The 24,662-nt window shown below is 35.0% G+C and overlaps 1 protein-coding gene, 1 long non-coding RNA gene and 1 other non-coding gene across 4 annotated transcripts; all 3 read right to left on the bottom strand.

Annotated features, from left to right (window-relative positions):
- Positions 1 to 823: 823 nt before the first annotated feature.
- Positions 824 to 930, bottom strand: LOC146936625 (small nucleolar RNA R71). The gene has a single exon (XR_015033710.1). It is a non-coding gene; the product is annotated as a small nucleolar RNA R71 (small nucleolar RNA).
- A 6,669-nt stretch (positions 931 to 7,599) lies between these two features.
- Positions 7,600 to 9,317, bottom strand: LOC146936624 (uncharacterized). Its single transcript, XM_085757721.1, has one exon. The coding sequence runs from the start codon at positions 8,815 to 8,817 to the stop codon at positions 7,807 to 7,809; it is 1,011 nt and encodes a 336-aa protein (XP_085613847.1). The 5' UTR covers positions 8,818 to 9,317; the 3' UTR covers positions 7,600 to 7,806.
- Positions 9,318 to 13,940: 4,623 nt separating this feature from the next.
- Positions 13,941 to 17,785, bottom strand: LOC146936623 (uncharacterized). Of its 2 annotated transcripts, none has more exons than XR_015030673.1 (5): positions 17,185 to 17,785; positions 15,699 to 15,892; positions 15,079 to 15,138; positions 14,580 to 14,704; positions 13,941 to 14,226 (listed from the first exon to the last, which is right to left on the bottom strand). It is a non-coding gene; the product is annotated as an uncharacterized LOC146936623 (long non-coding RNA). The 2 variants fall into 2 exon arrangements; XR_015030672.1 differs by having other exon boundaries at positions 15,699 to 15,849; positions 17,185 to 17,594.
- Positions 17,786 to 24,662: the final 6,877 nt, after the last annotated feature.

The raw sequence follows: 24,662 nt of genomic DNA, 5'->3' as shown, positions 1-24,662 counted from the left end.
GAATTCATAACTCCCTAGCGGAACGATACTCTTTTACTACTATTACTTCGATAGACCGTGCACTTGCGGTTTGGCCTATCAAGTTTTTGGCGCCGTTGCCGGGGAGTTATTGCAATTTGGTTAACTTTTTTTTTTAACGATTAGACTAAAAAAAAAAAATCTTTTTCGTTATTTTATCCTATTCTATTTTATTGTGTTTCTTTTTATATTTCTTTCCAAAAAAAAAAATATATATATATATATATATATATATATATAATATATTATTTCCTCTTTTATTATTATTTTACTTTTATTTTTAAAAAAAATCTCTCTCTCTCTCCAAAAAAAAAAAAAATCTTTTGCTTTATTTTATTCTATTTTATTTTATATTTTTTTCTTTTTATAGTTCTATCCAAAAAAAAAAAAAAAATTTCTATTTCTTCTTTTTCCTTTAACTTCTTGGGAAGATAATAACGATATGACTAAGGAACGCTCTCTCAAAGAGTATGCAATCCCATCTTCAAATGAGTCATATGATGCTATTGTGTACCCAACGGTTAAGGATAATTTTGAAATAGAACCTGCACTTGTTCACCTAGTGCAGCAAAATCAATTTTTCGGATCACCCACTGAGGATCTGAATTTTCATATTTCAACCTTTTTAAGACTCAGTGGGACCTTGAATGCAAACCAAGAGGCCGTAAGGCTGAACCTCTTTCCTTTCTCCTTAGGGGGTAGAGCTAGTGCTTGGTTTCATTCATTGGAAATTGGTTCTATCTTTTCATGGCAACAAATGAAGCAAGTTTTTCTTGCACGATTCTTTCCCTATTCTAAAACCGTCCAATTAAGGAATCAAATCACACAATTCACTCAAAAAGATGGAGAATCTCTTTACGATGCGTGGGAGCGTTTCAAAGAAATGCTTAGACTTTGTCGACCCCATCATGGTTTAGAGAATTGGCTTATTATTCACATTTTTTATAATGGTCTTTTGTATACCACAAAAATTTATGTTGATGCAGCTGCAGGTGGAGCTTTAATGAACAAGAATTACACAGAAGCATACGCCTTGATTGAAGACATGGCTCAAAATCATTACAAGTGGACCGACGAGAGAGCCATCACTAATTCTTCACCCTCCAAAAAGGAGGCAGGTATGTATAAAGTCTCTAACTATGATCACCTTGCCGTTAAGATTGATGCATTAACCCAAAAATTTGAAAAAATAAATGTTAGTGTCATCTCTTCTTCTTCTTCTGCATCTCCTTCTTGTGAAATTTGTGGTGTATTTGGCCATATTGGCATTAATTGCCAACTAGGTAGTGTTGTTAGAAGTCCTGAGCAAGTAAACTATGCTCAATATAATCAAGGGTTTTGAAACAACCAAATTTTTTCTCAAACCCCTCAAAATCTTTTTGGACAACAAACAAAAACACCTAGTTATGCAAACAACAAAAGAGTCCCTCAAAAATCCAGCTTGGAACTTTTTTCAGAAAATTATTGTATAAATCAATCCGAGCAGCTCCAAGAGCTTGAAAATCAAACTGAATTTTTGAATGACTCTCTTGCCAAACTTACATCGAAAGTAGACTCCATAGTTACTCACCGTGAGATGCTAGAGACTCAAACATCTCAAGTGGCTACTCCCTCTCAATCCTCCAAAGTCCTCCTAGACCAAACCGAAACCAACCCCAATAACCATATAAGTGTCATTACCCTTAGGGATGGTAAACAATTAGAGGACCCCATTGTGAAAGCTAATAACAATGAAGGAGAGATAGGGTGTGATGAGCCTCACAATGAGAAAGCCATAGGAGAGAATGAAAAGTCATTTGTTTCACCATCTCATGAGCCTGAAATTCCATTAACACAAGGGTTTGATGAGTCCAAGTTAGATGAGCAGTTTATGAATCTTATTAAAATACTTCCAAACAAATTGCCACCTAAGCTTAAGAATCTAGGAAGTTTTTCCCTACCTTGTGTCATAGGATCTAAAACCATTGAGAAAACCATGTGTGATTTGGGAGAGAATGTTAGTTTGATGCCATTATCCCTTTCCGAAAGATTGGGTATAGGATAGATGAACCACTTTCTAACCGTCAAACTAATGACTCTAAACGAGCGCTTCGTGGGAGGCAACCCACACATTTAATTGCTTTTGTTTTGTTTTTCTTTGTTTTAAGTGTTTTTGTAGGTAATTGTCCAAGTTGATTCGAAAAAATGGAAAAATTTTGAAGCCACGAAGTCAGAAAGTTGGCACGGCCCGTGCTAAGGTTGGCACGGTCGTGCCATGTTTTGTGAACAAAAACTAAGGACCAAAGTCAGAGTGTTGGCACGGCCCGTGCCAAAGAGTGGCACGACCGTGCCCGACTTCTAGCCACTATAAACCTAATTTTTCTTCTTCTTCTCCATTCATTCTCAAACCACAAACTTCTTTCATCTTCTAACCCTCTCTCTAAACCTCCATAACTCTTAAACTTCAAACCTTCATAACTTCATCAAAACCCAACCAAATCACTCAATTCTTTCACCAATCAATCACAAATCTCATCCAACACAAAACCCTCCCATCAAAAACATCTTTCCCCCACTCAAACACATAATTCACCAAACCCTTATCTCCATTAACCCTAACCCCAAAACCACAAAACCTTAACCAATCTCAACATCTAAAACCATAGACCTCACTTAAACATCAACCCCAATCCAAAACCAACCCTTTCCACTCAAATTATCATCAAAACCCTAACCTTCACCAAAACCCCAAAGTCAAACTAAGGTCAAAGGTCCATGGCTTCAAGAAGGAGTGGCAAGGAACCGGCAACATCTTCCGGAGGACCTCCGTCAAAGAAAAGAGCACCGACAAAGAATCATGGCATCACCTTCAAGGATAACAACCAAAAAGAAAGGTATAAAATCCTTATCACTAAACCTTTGCATCCTTGTAGGTACCCTCATCCTCATACTATGAATACCCTAGGGATTAGGGATAATGTTTTTGATTTGCTGAATAGATTAGGATGGGGTGAGATGCTTAGTCCTATGAGTGGGTATGAAAATTTTACTTATGAGTTCTTAAGTTCTATCCAATTCACGAAAGACAAGTTGAATTTAGATGACCCCGATCATAGAGTCTCCTTCCGGCTTTTGAATATTGATTACGAGATGTCCCTTGAAAACTTTTGTACTGAAATGGGCTTCGCAAATGCGGGGTTCATCCATGACTCTTGGAATCAAGCTCTAAAGCCGGAAGATTATAACCCTGCTAGCTTTTGGACACGCATCACCGGTAGAAACCAATATGTTTCACGATCCAACAAGGCTAGTAACATCCACAACCCAGTTCTTAGAGCATCTCCAATGGAGGGTCCTTACTTAACAAGGACCACTCCCCGTTAAGGACCCTCCATTGGAGGAAGAAAAATTGAGTCCCCGTTAAGGAACGGGCAACTATATAAGGACCCTCTCTCTCCTGGGTAACTAACGGGTCCCACGTTTAAAAAAGTAATAAAATGTGTACTACTTGGTCCCACTTGCATAAAGAAGTAATAAAATATGTACTACTTGGTCCCACTTGCATAAAGAAGTAATAAAATGTGTACTACTTGGTCCCACTTGTAAAAATGAGTAATAGATAAATTATTTTTGTTTAATATGTAAAGATAGTGGGACATATTTAAGTACTTTTCATTGGAGTCCTTATTAATGTATTGCCATTGGAGTCATTGAGTCCTTAATAGGTACTTTTATTAAAAAATTATAAATAAATGATGTGTCACGTGGGGTCCATTTAAAGAGTCCTTGTTAGGGAACTACCATTGTGGATGCTGGTACCTTCAAAGAGTAATGGCGTGTACCATTTGGGGTAGGAAAGAAGTAGGAACATGTAGGACGGATGAAATCTTTATGCTTTGGGCTATGCTTACTAATAATCCCGTGAATACTTGTTTTTACATACTTGACTACCTTGCTTCAATAGGAACTAAGCCTAATCTTGTAGCTGAAATAGTGGTGGGGGGTGTTATCACGTTCATTGCTAGGAAGTTTGGAGTGAGCGAGGAGGAAGGGATAAATGAAATTCAGGGCAATAATAGGCTTAACATAGAGACATTAATCTCTATGAAATTCATTACACATCATCCACCCATGCAATATGCCCTTAAGCTCAATGTGCCTACTCTATTTTTGCTTCCTAACCCATCTCGGACTAACACCGAGGTGGAGGAGAATTGGTTGTATGTTGATAATGAACAGGTACATGAGCAACATGACGAAGGAGAAGGTGCTAACTTGAACCCTGAGGAGGAACACCATGACCATGATGCCAGAGAGCTCAATGATGATGAAAGATGGGCATGGATGCGAACCGAGATAGAGAGGATAAGCACCGAGCAACAAAGGCAAGGTGTAGAACTTTTGGGGCTGAGAAATGATGTCCAAAGGGGCAACCGCTTGTCGGAAGAAAACAATGAAATGCTCCAAAGGATGATGCACCAATTCAATCTCCAAGGTCCTCCTTATGGACCTCAATGAGAACATGTGAGCTTTCCTCTTCCTCTCTTCCCTTTCCTCTTCCTCTTCTCCTTTCTCTCTTCACTCTTCCTACTACTCTTCTTTTACTCCATCTTCTTCTTCTTCTATTTTAATTTTTCTTTTCTTTTGAATCATTGAGGACAATGCTTCCCCTAAGTGTGTGTGTGTGTGTGTGTGGGGGGGGGGGGGGGGGGCCTAATAAAGTGTCTAGAGTCGTAGTGCCCAAACTCCCTTGAACTTTATTCTTTTGTTTTGTTTTTATAGCAAGAGGCACGACTAGTAGCTTGTTTTTAATGTAAATATGGCATGAAAATTTTTTGTTTTGTCTCTTCTTTAAAGGTTGTTTCTTGTACATAAAAGTAGTTTCTTGTGTTTCTTGTGTTCTTGTTATACCCATATCTTGTTTTAATGTGAAAATTCTCCAATGAGAAAAGCACCCGGTTGCAATCCTTGAGCAAATGTATGAATAGGTATTTTAAGGAGCACGTTCTATCTTTAGTGTTAACTTAGACCCTTTAAAGTCTTAAGAGTAAAAGTAGTATAAGTTTGTGTGGGAAAATTAATCAAATTGTTCTTAATTGTTATATTCTTCTTAATTTGTTAATGGTAAATGGGGCGGGAGAATGGCACCAACATGTGGGGGAAAGGACAATTACATCCTAACTTCCTAATTGTGGTGGTGACTCCTTAATTTGAACTTAAATGAAACAAATTCATCAATGCTAGGGGGAAAGGACAATTATGTAACACCCCGTTTTCCCGACTTAAAAATTTCATAAAAATTATCAGAGTTTATCAACATAACGGAGCATCACATACATCAATACATCATTTAACAACAAATATAATACTAGGAAATACTATTTATTTAAGCAACCTGTCTTTATAAAATTCAATAATCAAATGCAGCGGAAATTTAGTTCGCAACGTCACATAAAATCTTTGGCATAAAAGGCCACAACTTAACATCTCAAATAGTCTTCATAAAAATATTCAACATTTATTAAATAAAATACGTAACAAGGAAAACAAGCATCAGACAATCCCCATCCCGTTACGTATCAGAGCATCCTAGACGACACGATGTGAGGAGTCTACTCACGAACACAGCTAGTCTTTATTACCTGCACATTACCCACGGTCGAGGCAACATATACGCAGAAGGGGTGAGATTTCTCAAACAATAATATTAAGCTCATAAATCATAAATTACATTTAACAACATAAACATCTTATAATTTAACAATTATAATTAAATACATAAACATCATCACTCATCTTAGCAAAATATCATCATATAGCAGTCACAGTCATCGTCACATATCATCATACTAAAAGACATCACAAGGTAATTCGTTAAAACATCACAACTTAACAACTTGACTTGACAATGCATCTAGACTCGACTATGCAACTCTTAACGTCTTAAACCATCTCGAATCATCATGAAATGCAATGCATGTGGTACCATTTTAGGGCATAAGCCCTCATCGTCGTGGTTGAGCATAAGCCCTCATCGTCGTGGTTGAGCATAAGCTCTCATCGTCGTGGTTGAGCAAAAGCTTCATCGTCGTGGTTGAGCAAAAGCTCCATCGTCGTGGTTGAGCAAAAGCTCCAGGGCATGAGCCCTCATCTATAAATGAGTATGCATGGACTCAACATCTTACGTCTTAGAAACTTCATGAACATCTATGACATCTTAACATCTTGACAACATGACATCTTAATAACTTGATGACTTCATAACGACTCGACGACTTAACAAACTCTTTGACTTAGACCGACATTTACATCTTAAATAAGATCAACAACAACATATGCAGCACATATTAATTCATAGCATATCAACATCATAATGTAACACATCTTTAAATCACACATCTTCATATAACACATCTTTAAATCATACATCTTCAAATAACACATCGTCAAATAATTCATTAATGCAAACATCATATTAGTACAAATACCGGAGATAAGATACAAGCGACACACATTAATTAATACCATAGAAAATGTATTTCACCGTATATAAAGCAAACTAACATAACAATTTGCATGAGTGTGAGATTCAATATATTAATATAGAGAAAGTGAGTATTATCATACTAGATACAAGTGTATGCAGATCACATAAATTCAGAACAAATAAATATAGGTCACCACGAGATCAGCTAGCAACATCGAAAACTCAAATAAATAAATTGTAAGGCACGGCAAAACAATATAATAATAACAAGTAATAATCAAAATATTCTCACATGATTACAATATATTACAGTATAAAGCAATGATAACATCTAAGGATAATTGTAGAACCGAATAAGGAAAAATAAGCAAAGACCAATTAATTTGATTTATATAAAAATAGCAGATCAAATTTAGCTATCATATAATAACCATCACGCAACAAGAACAATCTTCAAATAGGAATAGCAACAGAATAACAATATTATCAGGCATCCGATGGTAAAGAACCGAGAAACATCATATTTTGAATATTGAATTAATGACCTTTTCACAGATTGACACATAAGAAATCGAAACAGAATGTAACCATGAATCAACTATGAATCTAGCACTTGAAAATAATGAATTCAGGGACAAGAATGTATCCAAAATCAAAGCAACAATTAGATCACAAATTTAACATGAATTTATCAAAAGATCATGAAAAAAACAATGGAAAACAAAAGCCCTTCACTACTCATATGTTCATACAGCCCTTATGGTCCCCCCTTACATCAATTCAATAGTTTTCCATCATCTAATCATCAATTCTCACTCAAATTCTAATTCCTCAAATTCTCACAACTCATCCTAAAACATGTTAGATGCAATCTAATGACCTACAGACTTAATATTAGTGAAAGATAGTCTCACCCTTACCTTAGATTGTTTTTCTGAAATCAAAAGCAGCGTTCTTCGTTCCTAGGGTTCTCTCTCTCTGAGTTCTCCTCTTTCTCTTCTTTCTCCAAAAAAAAGCGGTTTAACGTAAAAACTATTTCTAACCTAAGCTTCCTTATTTATAATATTAATCACTCTTCCTAAATCTATTTAGGCCCAATAACTTATTCTTATTTCTATTCTAACCTCCAATTCTACTTACACTAATAATTCTCATATTCTAATAAATAATATAATAATGCCACATAATAAAATACTAACACCTCATATATATAAATAAATCACATAAATAGACTCTAACTTAATAAAAATAATTAAATAAAAGGAGGGCGTTACAACTCTCCCCAACTTATAGAATTTTCGTCCTCGAAAATTTACCTCAGATCAACGATCCTCACTCTCCGTCTGAGTACCAGATAAAGCAAACACCCTCCCAGTAGTCTGAGCCTTCTTAGGCTTCTTGCATTGCGAACCAATATGCCCTTCTTCCTTGCAGTTAAAACACACAACATCATCAAACTTGCATTCAGTACTAGTATGCCCCTTTTGGCCACAACGGTAACATCGTCTCACATCTTCAGTACAAGCGTTACTCTTGTGGCCCTTCTCACCACAGTTATAGCAGACAATCTCAACAGGAGCTTCTTTCTTCTTAGGTTTCCTCTCATCATTCACTTCTTGACTACCATTATCAGCAGGAACACTGTAGGGCTTTGGGCAACTTTGCTGGCCCTTACCTCTCTTCTCACTCATAATCTTATAGTGAGCTTTACTATCATCTTCATAGATTCTGCATCTGCTCACCAAAACAGAAAAGTCACGAATTTGTTGGTAACCAATGGCTCGCTTGATATCAGCACGCAAACCACTCTCAAACTTGATACACTTAGAAAACTCAGCATTGTCTCCGGTATAGTGTGGATAGAATTGAGCCAGCTCCACAAACTTCGCTGCATACTCTGTCACCGACATGTTTCCTTGCTTCAGCTCAAGGAACTCGATCTCTTTCCTTCCGCGAACATCTTCAGGAAAATATCTGTTTAGGAACTCTTCCCTAAACACAGCCCAAGTAATAACCGCATCATTCTGCTCTAGGGTAGGTTGAACGCTCACCCACCAGTCATCAGCTTCCTCGGCCAGCATGTGCGTACCAAAACGCACCTTCTGATCATCAGTACATTGCATAACTCTGAAAATTCTTTCAACCTCCTTGAGCCACGTCTGTGCTCCATCAGGGTCGTACCTTCCTTTGAAAGTAGGAGGATGATTCCTCAGAAAAGTCTCCAACATTCTCACATCAGCATTAACACCAGCACCAGCATTTGGTTGTTGTCCTATAGCTTGGGCCACAGCTTCCAAGGCAGCAGCCATCGCAGCATCATTTCTTCCAGCCATTCTAGTTCTCTTATAACAGATAAGATTTGCAGCTTCCAGTTTTCTTCACTGCGCAACACACAACAATTAGAATAACACAATAAGGGTATCCTAACTGTTAAAACGACACAACTTGACTCACTACTTGGCCGGACGGACCGACCTGCTCTGATACCAATTGTAACACCCCGTTTTCCCGACTTAAAAATTTCATAAAAATTATCAGAGTTTATCAACATAACGGAGCATCACATACATCAATACATCATTTAACAACAAATATAATACTAGGAAATACTATTTATTTAAGCAACCTGTCTTTATAAAATTCAATAATCAAATGCAGCGGAAATTTAGTTCGCAACGTCACATAAAATCTTTGGCATAAAAGGCCACAACTTAACATCTCAAATAGTCTTCATAAAAATGTTCAACATTTATTAAATAAAATATGTAACAAGGAAAACAAGCATCAGACAATCCCCATCCCATTACGTATCAGAGCATCCTAGACGACACTATGTGAGGAGTCTACTCACGAACACAGCTAGTCTTTATTACCTGCACATTACCCACGGTCGAGGCAACATATACGCAGAAGGGGTGAGATTTCTCAAACAATAATATTAAGCTCATAAATCATAAATTACATTTAACAACATAAACATCTTATAATTTAACAATTATAATTAAATACATAAACATCATCACTCATCTTAGCAAAATATCATCATATAGCAGTCACAGTCATCGTCACATATCATCATACTAAAAGACATCACAAGGTAATTCGTTAAAACATCACAACTTAACAACTTGACTTGACAATGCATCTAGACTCGACTATGCAACTCTTAACGTCTTAAACCATCTCGAATCATCATGAAATGCAATGCATGTGGTACCATTTTAGGGCATAAGCCCTCATCGTCGTGGTTGAGCATAAGCTCTCATCGTCGTGGTTGAGCATAAGCTCTCATCGTCGTGGTTGAGCAAAAGCTTCATCGTCGTGGTTGAGCAAAAGCTCCATCGTCGTGGTTGAGCAAAAGCTCCAGGGCATGAGCCCTCATCTATAAATGAGTATGCATGGACTCAACATCTTACGTCTTAGAAACTTCATGAACATCTATGACATCTTAACATCTTGACAACATGGCATCTTAATAACTTGATGACTTCATAACGACTCGACGACTTAACAAACTCTTTGACTTAGACCGACATTTACATCTTAAATAAGATCAACAACAACATATGCAGCACATATTAATTCATAGCATATCAACATCATAATGTAACACATCTTTAAATCACACATCTTCATATAACACATCTTTAAATCATACATCTTCAAATAACACATCGTCAAATAATTCATTAATGCAAACATCATATTAGTACAAATACCGGAGATAAGATACAAGCGACACACATTAATTAATACCATAGAAAATGTATTTCACCGTATATAAAGCAAACTAACATAACAATTTGCATGAGTGTGAGATTCAATATATTAATATAGAGAAAGTGAGTATTATCATACTAGATACAAGTGTATGCAGATCACATAAATTCAGAACAAATAAATATAGGTCACCACGAGATCAGCTAGCAACATCGAAAACTCAAATAAATAAATTGTAAGGCACGGCAAAACAATATAATAATAACAAGTAATAATCAAAATATTCTCACATGATTACAATATATTACAGTATAAAGCAATGATAACATCTAAGGATAATTGTAGAACCGAATAAGGAAAAATAAGCAAAGACCAATTAATTTGATTTATATAAAAATAGCAGATCAAATTTAGCTATCATATAATAACCATCACGCAACAAGAACAATCTTCAAATAGGAATAGCAACAGAATAACAATATTATCAGGCATCCAATGGTAAAGAACCGAGAAACATCATATTTTGAATATTGAATTAATGACCTTTTCACAGATTGACACATAAGAAATCGAAACAGAATGTAACCATGAATCAACTATGAATCTAGCACTTGAAAATAATGAATTCTGGGACAAGAATGTATCCAAAATCAAAGCAACAATTAGATCACAAATTTAACATGAATTTATCAAAAGATCATGAAAAAAAACAATGGAAAACAAAAGCCCTTCACTACCCATATTTTCATACAGCCCTTATGGTCCCCCCTTACATCAATTCAATAGTTTTCCATCATCTAATCATCAATTCTCACTCAAATTCTAATTCCTCAAATTCTCACAACTCATCCTAAAACATGTTAGATGCAATCTAATGACCTATAGACTTAATATTAGTGAAAGATAGTCTCACCCTTACCTTAGATTGTTTTTCTGAAATCAAAAGCAGCGTTCTTCGTTCCTAGGGTTCTCTCTCTCTGAGTTCTCCTCTTTCTCTTCTTTCTCCAAAAAAAAGCGGTTTAACGTAAAAACTCTTTCTAACCTAAGCTTCCTTATTTATAATATTAATCACTCTTCCTAAATCTATTTAGGCCCAATAACTTATTCTTATTTCTATTCTAACCTCCAATTCTACTTACACTAATAATTCTCATATTCTAATAAATAATATAATAATGCCACATAATAAAATACTAACACCTCATATATATAAATAAATCACATAAATAGACTCTAACTTAATAAAAATAATTAAATAAAAGGAGGGCGTTACAACTCTCCCCAACTTATAGAATTTTCGTCCTCGAAAATTTACCTCAGATCAACGATCCTCACTCTCCGTCTGAGTACCAGATAAAGCAAACACCCTCCCAGTAGTCTGAGCCTTCTTAGGCTTCTTGCATTGCGAACCAATATGCCCTTCTTCCTTGCAGTTAAAACACACAACATCATCAAACTTGCATTCAGTACTAGTATGCCCCTTTTGGCCACAACGGTAACATCGTCTCACATCTTCAGTACAAGCGTTACTCTTGTGGCCCTTCTCACCACAGTTATAGCAGACAATCTCAACAGGAGCTTCTTTCTTCTTAGGTTTCCTCTCATCATTCACTCCTTGACTACCATTATCAGCAGGAACACTGTAGGGCTTTGGGCAACTTTGCTGGCCCTTACCTCTCTTCTCACTCATAATCTTATAGTGAGCTTTACTATCATCTTCATAGATTCTGCATCTGCTCACCAAAACAGAAAAGTCACGAATTTGTTGGTAACCAATGGCTCGCTTGATATCAGCACGCAAACCACTCTCAAACTTGATACACTTAGAAAACTCAGCATTGTCTCCGGTATAGTGTGGATAGAATTGAGCCAGCTCCACAAACTTCGCTGCATAGTCTGTCACCAACATGTTTCCTTGCTTCAGCTCAAGGAACTCGATCTCCTTCCTTCCGCGAACATCTTCAGGAAAATATCTGTTTAGGAACTCTTCCCTAAACACAGCCCAAGTAATAACCGCATCATTCTGCTCTAGGGTAGGTTGAACGCTCACCCACCAGTCATCAGCTTCCTCGGCCAGCATGTGCGTACCAAAACGCACCTTCTGATCATCAGTACATTGCATAACTCTGAAAATTCTTTCAACCTCCTTGAGCCACGTCTGTGCTCCATCAGGGTCGTACCTTCCTTTGAAAGTAGGAGGATGATTCCTCAGAAAAGTCTCAAACATTCTCACATCAGCATTAACACCAGCACCAGCATTTGGTTGTTGTCCTATAGCTTGGGCCACAGCTTCCAAGGCAGCAGCCATCGCAGCATCATTTCTTCCAGCCATTCTAGTTCTCTTATAACAGATAAGATTTGCAGCTTCCAGTTTTCTTCACTGCGCAACACACAACAATTAGAATAACACAATAAGGGTATCCTAACTGTTAAAACGACACAACTTGACTCACTACTTGGCCGGACGGACCGACCTGCTCTGATACCAATTGTAACACCCCGTTTTCCCGACTTAAAAATTTCATAAAAATTATCAGAGTTTATCAACATAACGGAGCATCACATACATCAATACATCATTTAACAACAAATATAATACTAGGAAATACTATTTATTTAAGCAACCTGTCTTTATAAAATTCAATAATCAAATGCAGCGGAAATTTAGTTCGCAACGTCACATAAAATCTTTGGCATAAAAGGCCACAACTTAACATCTCAAATAGTCTTCATAAAAATGTTCAACATTTATTAAATAAAATACGTAACAAGGAAAACAAGCATCAGACAATCCCCATCCCGTTACGTATCAGAGCATCCTAGACGACACGATGTGAGGAGTCTACTCACGAACACAGCTAGTCTTTATTACCTGCACATTACCCACGGTCGAGGCAACATATACGCAGAAGGGGTGAGATTTCTCAAACAATAATATTAAGCTCATAAATCATAAATTACATTTAACAACATAAACATCTTATAATTTAACAATTATAATTAAATACATAAACATCATCACTCATCTTAGCAAAATATCATCATATAGCAGTCACAGTCATCGTCACATATCATCATACTAAAAGACATCACAAGGTAATTCGTTAAAACATCACAACTTAACAACTTGACTTGACAATGCATCTAGACTCGACTATGCAACTCTTAACGTCTTAAACCATCTCGAATCATCATGAAATGCAATGCATGTGGTACCATTTTAGGGCATAAGCCCTCATCGTCGTGGTTGAGCATAAGCTCTCATCGTCCACTACAACATTTCTGCTCTATAAAAACGACGAAAAACTGTTGCGTAATATGAAAAAACCGTTCCCGTAGGATACCAGAACGGTTTTCCGAGCGTGGCAAACTGAGGCGTTGTCTTATGCTTTCAGGACGGTTATTTTCCTAAACAACAACGACAAAGGTAAATCCGTAGTCTTAGGTATCCTTTTAAGAACGCTTTTTAAATTTCTCAACATCAACGGTTTTAAGCTGTCTCCAACTGAAAATCCATTGCGCTTGCTTAACTATAAGAACGCTATTTGGGGCGCTATCCCAACAGTTTAGGACCGAAGTTTTACGAAAACCGTTCTCCTAGACCCAATTTTAAATTGCTCGTTATAAGCCACCGCAACACCTTTGCACCGTTGTGGAAAATTATATATTAAAAAAAATTGAATTTAATCCTTATTATTTCAGTTACTCTGTTCTTGTCAAAAATAAAACATTATTATTTGACTTAAAGAACAATTTCAGTAAAAAATTATAAATACAAAATCCAAATATAATCCTAAATTCTAAATTACATACCAAGTACTTGTCAATAATATAACATTCGTATATGTATCAAATATAACATTATTCACAATAAAGTACTCAAATATTTAATGTGTACTATAAATCTTAATGTCAATTATCATTTTCACAATCTAAATAATACTTAAACATCAACATCTGTCTTCGTCTCTTGTACTTCTAGATCTTGAAATTCTTCATCGATATCATCATTATTCATTCATCTACACAATAAAGAAATAAGTTCAATAAGTCACATGTACAAATAATAGTTCCTTCATAGACCACTTGAAAATATATACGTCAAACAATGAGGTAGTAATTTCAAAGCCACCCATTCCAAAGAGACACAACAATATAGAGTATACTAAACTAATATAGTTGCGACATTTGTTATTCTTCTTTTCATATGATAATACTAAATTAATTAATCCTCAATAAAAATCCTAGGCCTCCTACATGAAATATTTTTCTACTCTAAGACTAACACAAACTCACACAAAACTCATACTGCATCACAACCTGCTCCACTTCACACATTATTAAGTTTCACATTTGACATAATACTATAACATACCTGCTGAACCATAAACAGAACTATAATTTCCTCCATACTAAGCAACATTGGAGAACCAATAGAATAAGTATTCATTAGTCCAACCTCCAATTTCCTTTTTCATAATTCATACATCTGCAAACTACCTGTCAAATACAACAAACCATAGACACTTTTAATAAAAAAGAAAAAAAAGTCTTATATTTGAGGTTTTTTTTTACATTGTTGCAATTAGACAAAAGGTAGAAGTAGACCATAGAGAGTTGCTGATTTACACAACAATATCCAAAAACTATCAACACCAATAGGGCCACCGGTGGAAGCATGAGCCCTATAACCACTAACATTAAGTGATTATCTTAACTTTGTAACATACATGTAACTGTTCGAGTTTACCTATATCAGTTTCGAGATCATAACATCAAAGTATGTAATCCTATATTAGGTAATTGAAAATTTACTTAGAGTGATTTTCTAAAGTTGTCTATTGTTCTAAACTATAAGCCTTGCTTCAACTTACTAGTATATAGGTGCTAATCAGATAGTAATTGCTTTTCTTATATTTGTTCAACAACCTTTCCTGAAATCATGAACCAGACAAAGTAAAATACTTGTCAATCATACATCATTCATATATCTAACAAAATAACAATTTTCAAAATAAAAGACTTGTGTCTTTAATGTATGGTATACCCTAAGACATGATATATGGAGAAGAAATAATTAAGATATATTAAAGTTCTTATAACTAAGAGTAAGAGAGCAAAAATCACAAATCATTACATTCAATTGAGGATTAAGATTCATAAAATACTTAAACTAACTTAACTGACTTTGTTAATATTTACTCTCTTACAAGAGGAATAAGAAATCATAGTATGCATGATAAACAGGAGATAGTGCTTGAAATAAATTGGCTTTTTTCCAAACTAGTTCTTATACTCAGACGATAAGGGAAAGTGATGTGCAGCCTTGGCCAGTAACATGGCTAGGCTGAAATGAGTAGTGTTAGATCAGCGGTCATGGGGAAATTAATTTTATTCCACAAAGAGATAAAACCATTTGTCAGATGCAACAAAAACCAACTCCCCCATTTACAAGCTAAAACTAATAATTTGAAAGCTTAAACCATATAAATACCTTCTCAAAGAGATCAAACCACTATCAACTGTCCTCAAAATCTACTTTCATCCCATCAATGTCATTGAATCAGCCGAGAGTCTCAATCTTCCCACTTTAGCAGCAACTATCTTATAATTACATGAGTTAATTATAGAAACTGCTTCAGTTACTGCAGCAGACTTAGGTAAATAAGAAAAGAGTATAGCCACAACCTATAATATTAGATGTATATAAAAATTACAATCACTGATATCAATGACAGATAGATAATAACATATTACAGCAGTCCAAAGTGTGCAAACTCACAAGCAGACATTATTTAATGATTTAATAATAACAAACTTGAAGAATCGACGTGCGGAAAAATAAACTATGGTAAAAAAAATTCAAGTTTATAAACTAATGAACCACTAAAGTAATAAGGTGGTTAATAATGTAAAAACCAAAGAATGGTGGATGAGAACCAGTTGTTAAATCAATTAATCACTTGATAGATCAATTACGGATACTTTGTCTTCAAATTTTTATACGTTAACATCCATGAATATGCTAGTTTTTACACACTTTCATGTAGTTTTGGCTAACTGTATGTGGAGTGTAATAGGAAATGTTCACATATAAAGTTCATCTTACACAATTCTAACATATAAAATATCCAATAGAAACCATTGCAAACTTCTACACTAGTTTATCATACAAAGTTTCTAGCTTCCTCTCAACTTCAAATGATGGAAAGTACTGACCAACAACTTTTAAGAAAGGGAAGTAACTTTCATCTACTAAGCATATGAACACTATTCAATGAAGCACAAACACTATTCGAATTAGGCATGTCTCAGTGTCGGATACGTGTTAATGTCTAAAACGACACCAACACATATAATTACATTGAATTAGGTGATTTTCTCAAATTATTATTGGTGTCGGTGTGTCAATGTCTGTCATATGCGGTGTCCATGACTGTATCCGTGCTTCATAGTCACTAGTTCAATCACAACTCTGTTTTAGATAAGGTAATTAGCTAGGCTTCCTAGTTTTATAAATAGTTGAATGATTTTAGTACACATAATTACGCATGTTATTTCAAGTTTAACTACTTTGTCTATTAACTAATTCAAGTCATAACTAACTACCATCTTTGTCAACCTTCAAATGTTAAAAGAAGAATGTATAAATGTGCACAAGGAAAAGTCTAACTTTTGAGTGAGATGAAAATTGATTAAAAAAATGTGCACATGGAACTAGCTTTAGAAAATTACAAGGGCATCGATTACAACAAGGTTAAAGAAATAAAGAATATTGATAAAAACCTGATACTTATAAAAATTCAAATTCATCCTACAATTACAAGGTTTTTCTATCAATAGACAATACAAAACAAACAAACGCAAACGCAATAGAGAGAAGGAGAATATGTTCAACAATCAAAATTAAAAAAAAAAAAAACCGAAGAATCTATATTGAACAGAGGCAATATGAACAATAATCACAGCAAACAATATACCTTTGTGATCCAATAACTTCGTCAATCACAATCACAGCAAACATGTCGTCATCGCCGCCGGCTTATTCAGAGATTGATTGAACAAAATGCGGACTCTGAAATTTTGAAAGAGTATGGATTCATGGAATTTTATGAAGGGGGTCTGAGATTATTTGAGGGTAGAATCGAAAAAGGAAGAAAGGGGGTTTTGAGGGTTTTTCTAAGCTTGAGATTTTCGAAGGGGTGGGAATTGGGATTGAGGAGGGTATGAGATTGAGGAGGTTGAATTCCAAGTTTGAGGTTACCCTGAAATTTGAGGATTAAAGTTCGAAAGCGTTAGGGATTGAGGGGTTCACCGAACAAAGACTTATTTATTTGTTTTTTTTGTTACAATTTATTTTTTATTTTATTTTTTTGAGAGATTGTTACAATTTATTTGTTTGTATTTTAGGTGGATTCTAGGGTGAACCATCAAACAAGTGGTTCATCGGTGGACCACCTTTATATACCATAAGATTTAAATTAAAGGTTTAGATGTGTTAGAGGCAAAAATGAGAACACAAGTATACTTCTGCACACTATCCTTGTTATCGGCCTCATCTTTCTCACGTTTGGCTCTGTGATTTTGATAGTTCTACAACAATGTTAAAACCACAAAATATATTACCCCTCCACCACCACCACAACCTCCATCTTTTCAAAAGATTCATTCAAAATATATAATAAAAAACTGCTTCTTTTCCTTAAAAAAAAAAAAACAAAAACTCATTTTACTTCACCACTCCAATTCAAAATTTATGAATACCCTTTCTCGGATTTGCTTTTGATTCAAAGTGAAAATGTAATCTAATGGCAGTAAAAGGAATTGAATTGATTCCATAACTCAGTAACCCTTCCATATACAATATGTTAAGGATACAAAAATTGTTGGATCTGAGGGTATGAATCAAATTTATCAAATTTGTTTGATAAATGTGAAATTAACAAATGAAAAAGAATGAACAGTTTATATGTGTGCGTTTTTTATTCTTGGGGTGAAAGAAGGAACAATTTTTTTTTATCTCTTTACACCGTCTGTTTTTAATGTGATAGAGTTGGTAGGGTACCATTAATGGAAAAGAGGATGGAAAAGGAGAGGAAGAAGCAAGAGCGAGAGGGAGGAAGAGAAAGGGAAAAGAAAAGAAAAAAGTAATCTAGTGCAGGCAGTGTATAATAGGATTTATGAGTTTGATGAATCTAATGGCTCTCAACTATTGTTCAAGATGGACCACCGGTGAGGGACTTGTTTGATGGTTCACCCTAGAATCCACCTGTATTTTAAGTCCAAAAAAAAATATTGTTTATTTATTTTGAGATTGAGTTTGAGTTTCTTTATTATTTTTTAACGAAGTTTCTTTATTATTGGAAGGGGCAGAAAAAATTCCTACTAAGCGGCCTACTAAAAAAATTTCAGGCCGGTCGATTTTTTCTAGTTTATTTTCCCATAATTTTTATTAAAATAATTAAAAAGTATACAACGATGATAATTTGTTCCGTTCTCCTTTTATATACCACAACAATTTTGAGGCGTAACAAAAAAATTGAAACAACTCCCTATGTTACCAAAACAGAATATGAAAACTGTTCTCTTTGATACTCTATTAGAACCTATGAAGCCCCGATACGGATACGGATACGGGTACGATACGATACGGGTACGCGAATACGTCAAAAATTTCAAATTTAGGATACGATACGGCTTGGATACGTTTACAAATTTTTTTAATATATATTAGACATAAACGCACAAAAAATAAATAGCGTGAAATCTTAAAACTAATTACACCAAGTCAAAATACAATGGACCATTCACCAACTAAGATATCCTTTAAACCAAAACATACCATATAAACAACCTGCACTATGATGATACCAAGGTAGTATGAAGATAGTCACCCTTTTCAAGTAATGGCCAATATAATGATCCCAATTTACAAAAATTAATACTTGTGATCAAAATACAAATAAAATTTTTAAATAAAAATTAAATTAAATCATTCGGATACTTCTGGGATACGTATCCGGGAGTATCCTTAACGTATCCTTAAGGTATCCAATATATTTTTAAATAAAAATTAAATTAAATCATTCAGATACTTCTGGGATACGTATCCGGGAGTATCCGCGGAGTATCGGTATCCGATACGTATCCGACACGGGTACGGCATCATTTTGGAGTATCCGGGCTACATAGATTAGAACAGTTTTTTTACCTTCAAAAAATTAGGCGTTGCCGTAGGACCAAAATGTTGTAGTGGTCGTGGTTGAGCATAAGCTCTCATCGTCGTGGTTGAGCAAAAGCTTCATCGTCGTGGTTGAGCAAAAGCTCCATCGTCGTGGTTGAGCAAAAGCTCCAGGGCATGAGCCCTCATCTATAAATGAGTATGCATGGACTCAACATCTTACGTCTTAGAAACTTCATGAACATCTATGACATCTTAACATCTTGACAACATGGCATCTTAATAACTTGATGACTTCATAACGACTCGACGACTTAACAAACTCTTTGACTTAGACCGACATTTACATCTTAAATAAGATCAACAACAACATATGCAGCACATATTAATTCATAGCATATCAACATCATAATGTAACACATCTTTAAATCACACATCTTCATATAACACATCTTTAAATCATACATCTTCAAATAACACATCGTCAAATAATTCATTAATGCAAACATCATATTAGTACAAATACCGGAGATAAGATACAAGCGACACACATTAATTAATACCATAGAAAATGTATTTCACCGTATATAAAGCAAACTAACATAACAATTTGCATGAGTGTGAGATTCAATATATTAATATAGAGAAAGTGAGTATTATCATACTAGATACAAGTGTATGCAGATCACATAAATTCAGAACAAATAAATATAGGTCACCACGAGATCAGCTAGCAACATCGAAAACTCAAATAAATAAATTGTAAGGCACGGCAAAACAATATAATAATAACAAGTAATAATCAAAATATTCTCACATGATTACAATATATTACAGTATAAAGCAATGATAACATCACATCTAAGGATAATTGTAGAACCGAATAAGGAAAAATAAGCAAAGACCAATTAATTTGATTTATATAAAAATAGCAGATCAAATTTAGCTATCATATAATAACCATCACGCAACAAGAACAATCTTCAAATAGGAATAGCAACAGAATAACAATATTATCAGGCATCCAATGGTAAAGAACCGAGAAACATCATATTTTGAATATTGAATTAATGACCTTTTCACAGATTGACACATAAGAAATCGAAACAGAATGTAACCATGAATCAACTATGAATCTAGCACTTGAAAATAATGAATTCTGGGACAAGAATGTATCCAAAATCAAAGCAACAATTAGATCACAAATTTAACATGAATTTATCAAAAGATCATGAAAAAAAACAATGGAAAACAAAAGCCCTTCACTACCCATATTTTCATACAGCCCTTATGGTCCCCCCTTACATCAATTCAATAGTTTTCCATCATCTAATCATCAATTCTCACTCAAATTCTAATTCCTCAAATTCTCACAACTCATCCTAAAACATGTTAGATGCAATCTAATGACCTACAGACTTAATATTAGTGAAAGATAGTCTCACCCTTACCTTAGATTGTTTTTCTGAAATCAAAAGCAGCGTTCTTCGTTCCTAGGGTTCTCTCTCTCTGAGTTCTCCTCTTTCTCTTCTTTCTCCAAAAAAAAGCGGTTTAACGTAAAAACTCTTTCTAACCTAAGCTTCCTTATTTATAATATTAATCACTCTTCCTAAATCTATTTAGGCCCAATAACTTATTCTTATTTCTATTCTAACCTCCAATTCTACTTACACTAATAATTCTCATATTCTAATAAATAATATAATAATGCCACATAATAAAATACTAACACCTCATATATATAAATAAATCACATAAATAGACTCTAACTTAATAAAAATAATTAAATAAAAGGAGGGCGTTACAAATTACATCCAAAAAGACTTCCTACGCGGAGATGAAACAAATAATAATTTTGCAGCACTGCTTAGGGTGATTTTGAATCTAGGGGGAAAGGACAATTACATCCGAGAAGACTTCCTACGAGGATAGATAGCCCCTAAGCATCTGCAGCCCCTTGTGCTTAATTGTTAAATTAATTCAATCTTAACTTTAATTCCCATCACTCTTATATGAAATGAAGAAAGGACTTTTCTCGGTTACTTTAGCACTAAGGATAGAACCTGTTCCTCATAGTATCTGTCTTATACAGGAGCAAGAAAAGGGTTGGACTGCACACACACACTCACTTGAGACTTGATGTTGGGTGGAATAGGTTCATGAGGAATATTTGAAATTGTAATTAGTGTACTTGGAACAAAACCTTTCTTTGAGACTTATGTTCTTAATATTGCCATAAATCAATCTTTTGTTGTTGCTATGTCTGTTGCCTTTTGCTTGAGGACAAGCAAAGATTCAAGTGTGGGGGAGTTTGATGAGTCATAGATAGTCATATTTATTCTCTTATTTAGTTTAGTTTTTGATTTAGTTTTATTGCATTTTATTTTATATTAGAATATTTTACTTCAAAATGTCTTTTGTTTTATTTTAGGAATAAATATATGGTGGAAGGTGTCTTGGAGCAAAAGAAAGAGGACTGGAGCAAATACAGCGCAAGAATACGAAGATACGGGACAAAAATATGATCCCACCAAGTCAGAAGCTTGGCACGGCCCGTGCCAACATGTGGCACGGCCCGTGCCCGTCCCAGAATCCACTTTTGCTGCTTTTCTTCAAGCCCAAGTTACTCTGTTGTAGTTTTACTGATTAGCCCTTATAGTTGCTTAGATTTTAAGTCAATTGTAAAGCTATAAATAGAGTAGCACTCCATCATAAACAATCATCTTTTGTTCTTTGAATAAAAGTTCACTTTTATATTATTGTTCTTTTACTTTATTGCTTTCTCTCTTCTTCCCTCATGTCTACAATGAACGTTAGTGAGTAGACTTCTTTGTCTTGGGATTGTTGGATAAGTCTAATGACGTAATCCGGATCAAGCCAAGCCTTAAACCCTAATTATATGTTACCTTAATTCCTAATCTAAATTCACCGTTTTAACATGAATTAATTATTATCAAACTGTGGAAGCGAACGCGGAGGGTTTGATAATGGTTAATTCATCATCACAGATATCAATTCATAAAGCGAACGCGGAGCTTTGATATCCGAACAAGTGAATTTAGACAAGGTTTGCGAAACATGAGAATAGTCTAGCAAACCTTGGGACACATAAAGTTTCGATCTTCAAGGGTCCCAAAGGCAATCACCCATGAGAATAGGTGTGGTTGTTGGAGGGATACACTCACTGACTTCGAGAGAAGCTGTGATATGCTAAAGAGAAACTTGTCCTTAGAAATTAGGATTAACGCATAATTATAAGTTTAAGGCTTGCTTGTGAAAAGATTCGTTGTTATGATGAACCAATAATCCCAAGGCTCTTTTATTATTATTATTGTTATTTACCTTCAGCAACTAAACCTCCCTTTTTATAATCTTTCTTCTTTCCTAATCATTATCTAAAAGTTAATCGAATTCATAACTCCCTAGCGGAACGATACTCTTTTACTACTATTACTTCGATAGACCGTGCACTTGCGGTTTGGCCTATCAGGTCTCCTGAATCTTCAATCTTCGTCTTCCCAAGGACCACATAAATCTTCGGATGACTTGCTTTTCCGATTTGCATGATTTCTTCGTGAATTACATCAAGAACACCCTAAAATTGCTATATTTCGGGAAAACTCTGATTACAGACTCAAATATAGAAAACATTGCAAATGTCCCAAAATGATAGGCAATTACTCTAATACTCCTATGTTTTGTTGGTAAAACCTACTGAAAAAGACTAAAAAATATGCTAAAAATAACGTAAGATGACCTGTCATCACAACCTCAAACTAAAATTGTTTCTTGTCCTCAAGTAAGGAAAGAAAAACATAATTTATTCTTTTTAGAAAAATTTGCCACGAGATGTTAGTAGTTAATTGGAATACTACTAATAGGAAAACTGCACACAAAATAAGAAAACTGTAGTTTTTTAAAGGAAATTTAATCGGTAACAAAAAAACGAAATCGTTTATGAAATATAAAAGAATAGAATTCATCCCACGTTAATATTTTCATTCTAGTTGTTTTCTTGTGAGGATTTGAACCTGGATCTCGAACTCCATAACTTTTGGCTTAAATCAATTAAACTACCCAACCTCTCCTTTTAATTTTATTGGCACCCAACATCTTCTTACGAAGGATAAGACGAGAGCAATGGATTGGACACAGGCGGTATAATGGGATACTTAGTTGCGAGGAATAAGAGACAATAAGAGACGAGCACACAATAAGTCTTTTTAACAATTAAATACATCAAACCATTTATATTAATCTAAGGGGGGTGACTATTCCATTGTATGTTATGAGCATTTTTCAACTTCCGACTAGTTTAATTAATACAATTGAGAGGATGTTGAATTCTTTCTGGTGGGGTTATGGTAGAACTACACATCGAGGTATTAATTGGATGAGTTGGGAGAGGTTATCTGCACCCAAGGTTCATAGTGGTATGGGCTTTAAGGATATCTCTGCTGGAAATGCTAGGTAAGCAGTGTGGAAATTCCTTACGGAACAAGGCTCCCTTGTTTCCTGTATTTATAAGGCACAATATTTCCCCTCTTGCAACTATCTCATAGCCCAGATTGGCCATAATCCTAGTTATGTGTGGCACAATATTCTGTGCGCTTGATTTATCGTTCGCAGTGGTGCTTGTTGGAGTATTGGTCATGGCTCATCTATTTTGATTTTGAATGAACCATGGTTGTCTAATGGGGAGTGTATTGATGATGGTATTATAGGTGCTCACTTTGTTCAGAATTCGTTACCGTCAATAATTTGATGAATCTTTTCGAGAAGAGTTAAAATGAAGAGGTGGTTCTTCAGGTATTCAGTGTTGATATAGCTGATATCATTCTTCACATGCCTCTTATTGCTCAGGTACACGACGATTGTCTTATTTGGAAAGCTTAAAGGCATGGATGGTATTATGTTCGTAATGCTTACAGGTTATATGTTGACGAACTCGTTGACTCTTCTCATCTCCAACGCCCGGGTTATTGATCCGGAATTTGGAAGCTCAAGGTTCCCCCTAAAGTTAAGAATCTAGTGTGGCGTATGTGTCGGGGCTGCCTCCCGACTCGTGTTCGCCTTGTTGACAAGGGCGTTCAATGTCCAACAAACCATATGGTAGTTGTCCATCGTATCATGAAGACCTTGTTCATGTTTTTTTCAATTTCCCCTTTGTTGTCCAAGTTTGGCAAATGATAGGTCTTTCGGGAGCTATCCAAAACATCATGTCATCTATTACTTCAGAAACTGATACTATTTTTTTTTTATATTTGGAAACTTTGT

The sequence above is a fragment of the Medicago sativa genome, chromosome 3 (genome assembly GCF_051527215.1).
Source record: "Medicago sativa cultivar Bolivia chromosome 3, Bolivia_mono, whole genome shotgun sequence".
Classification (NCBI taxonomy): Eukaryota; Viridiplantae; Streptophyta; class Magnoliopsida; order Fabales; family Fabaceae; genus Medicago; species Medicago sativa.
Note: the sequence above shows the minus strand (reverse complement) of the source record. Positions and strands in the feature narration are given on the sequence as shown.

What these genes read in the sequence shown, in the direction of transcription:
- LOC146936624 (XM_085757721.1), bottom strand. Translation starts at nt 8,817, where the DNA reads ATGGCTGGAAGAAATGATGCTGCGATGGCTGCTGCCTTGGAAGCTGTG.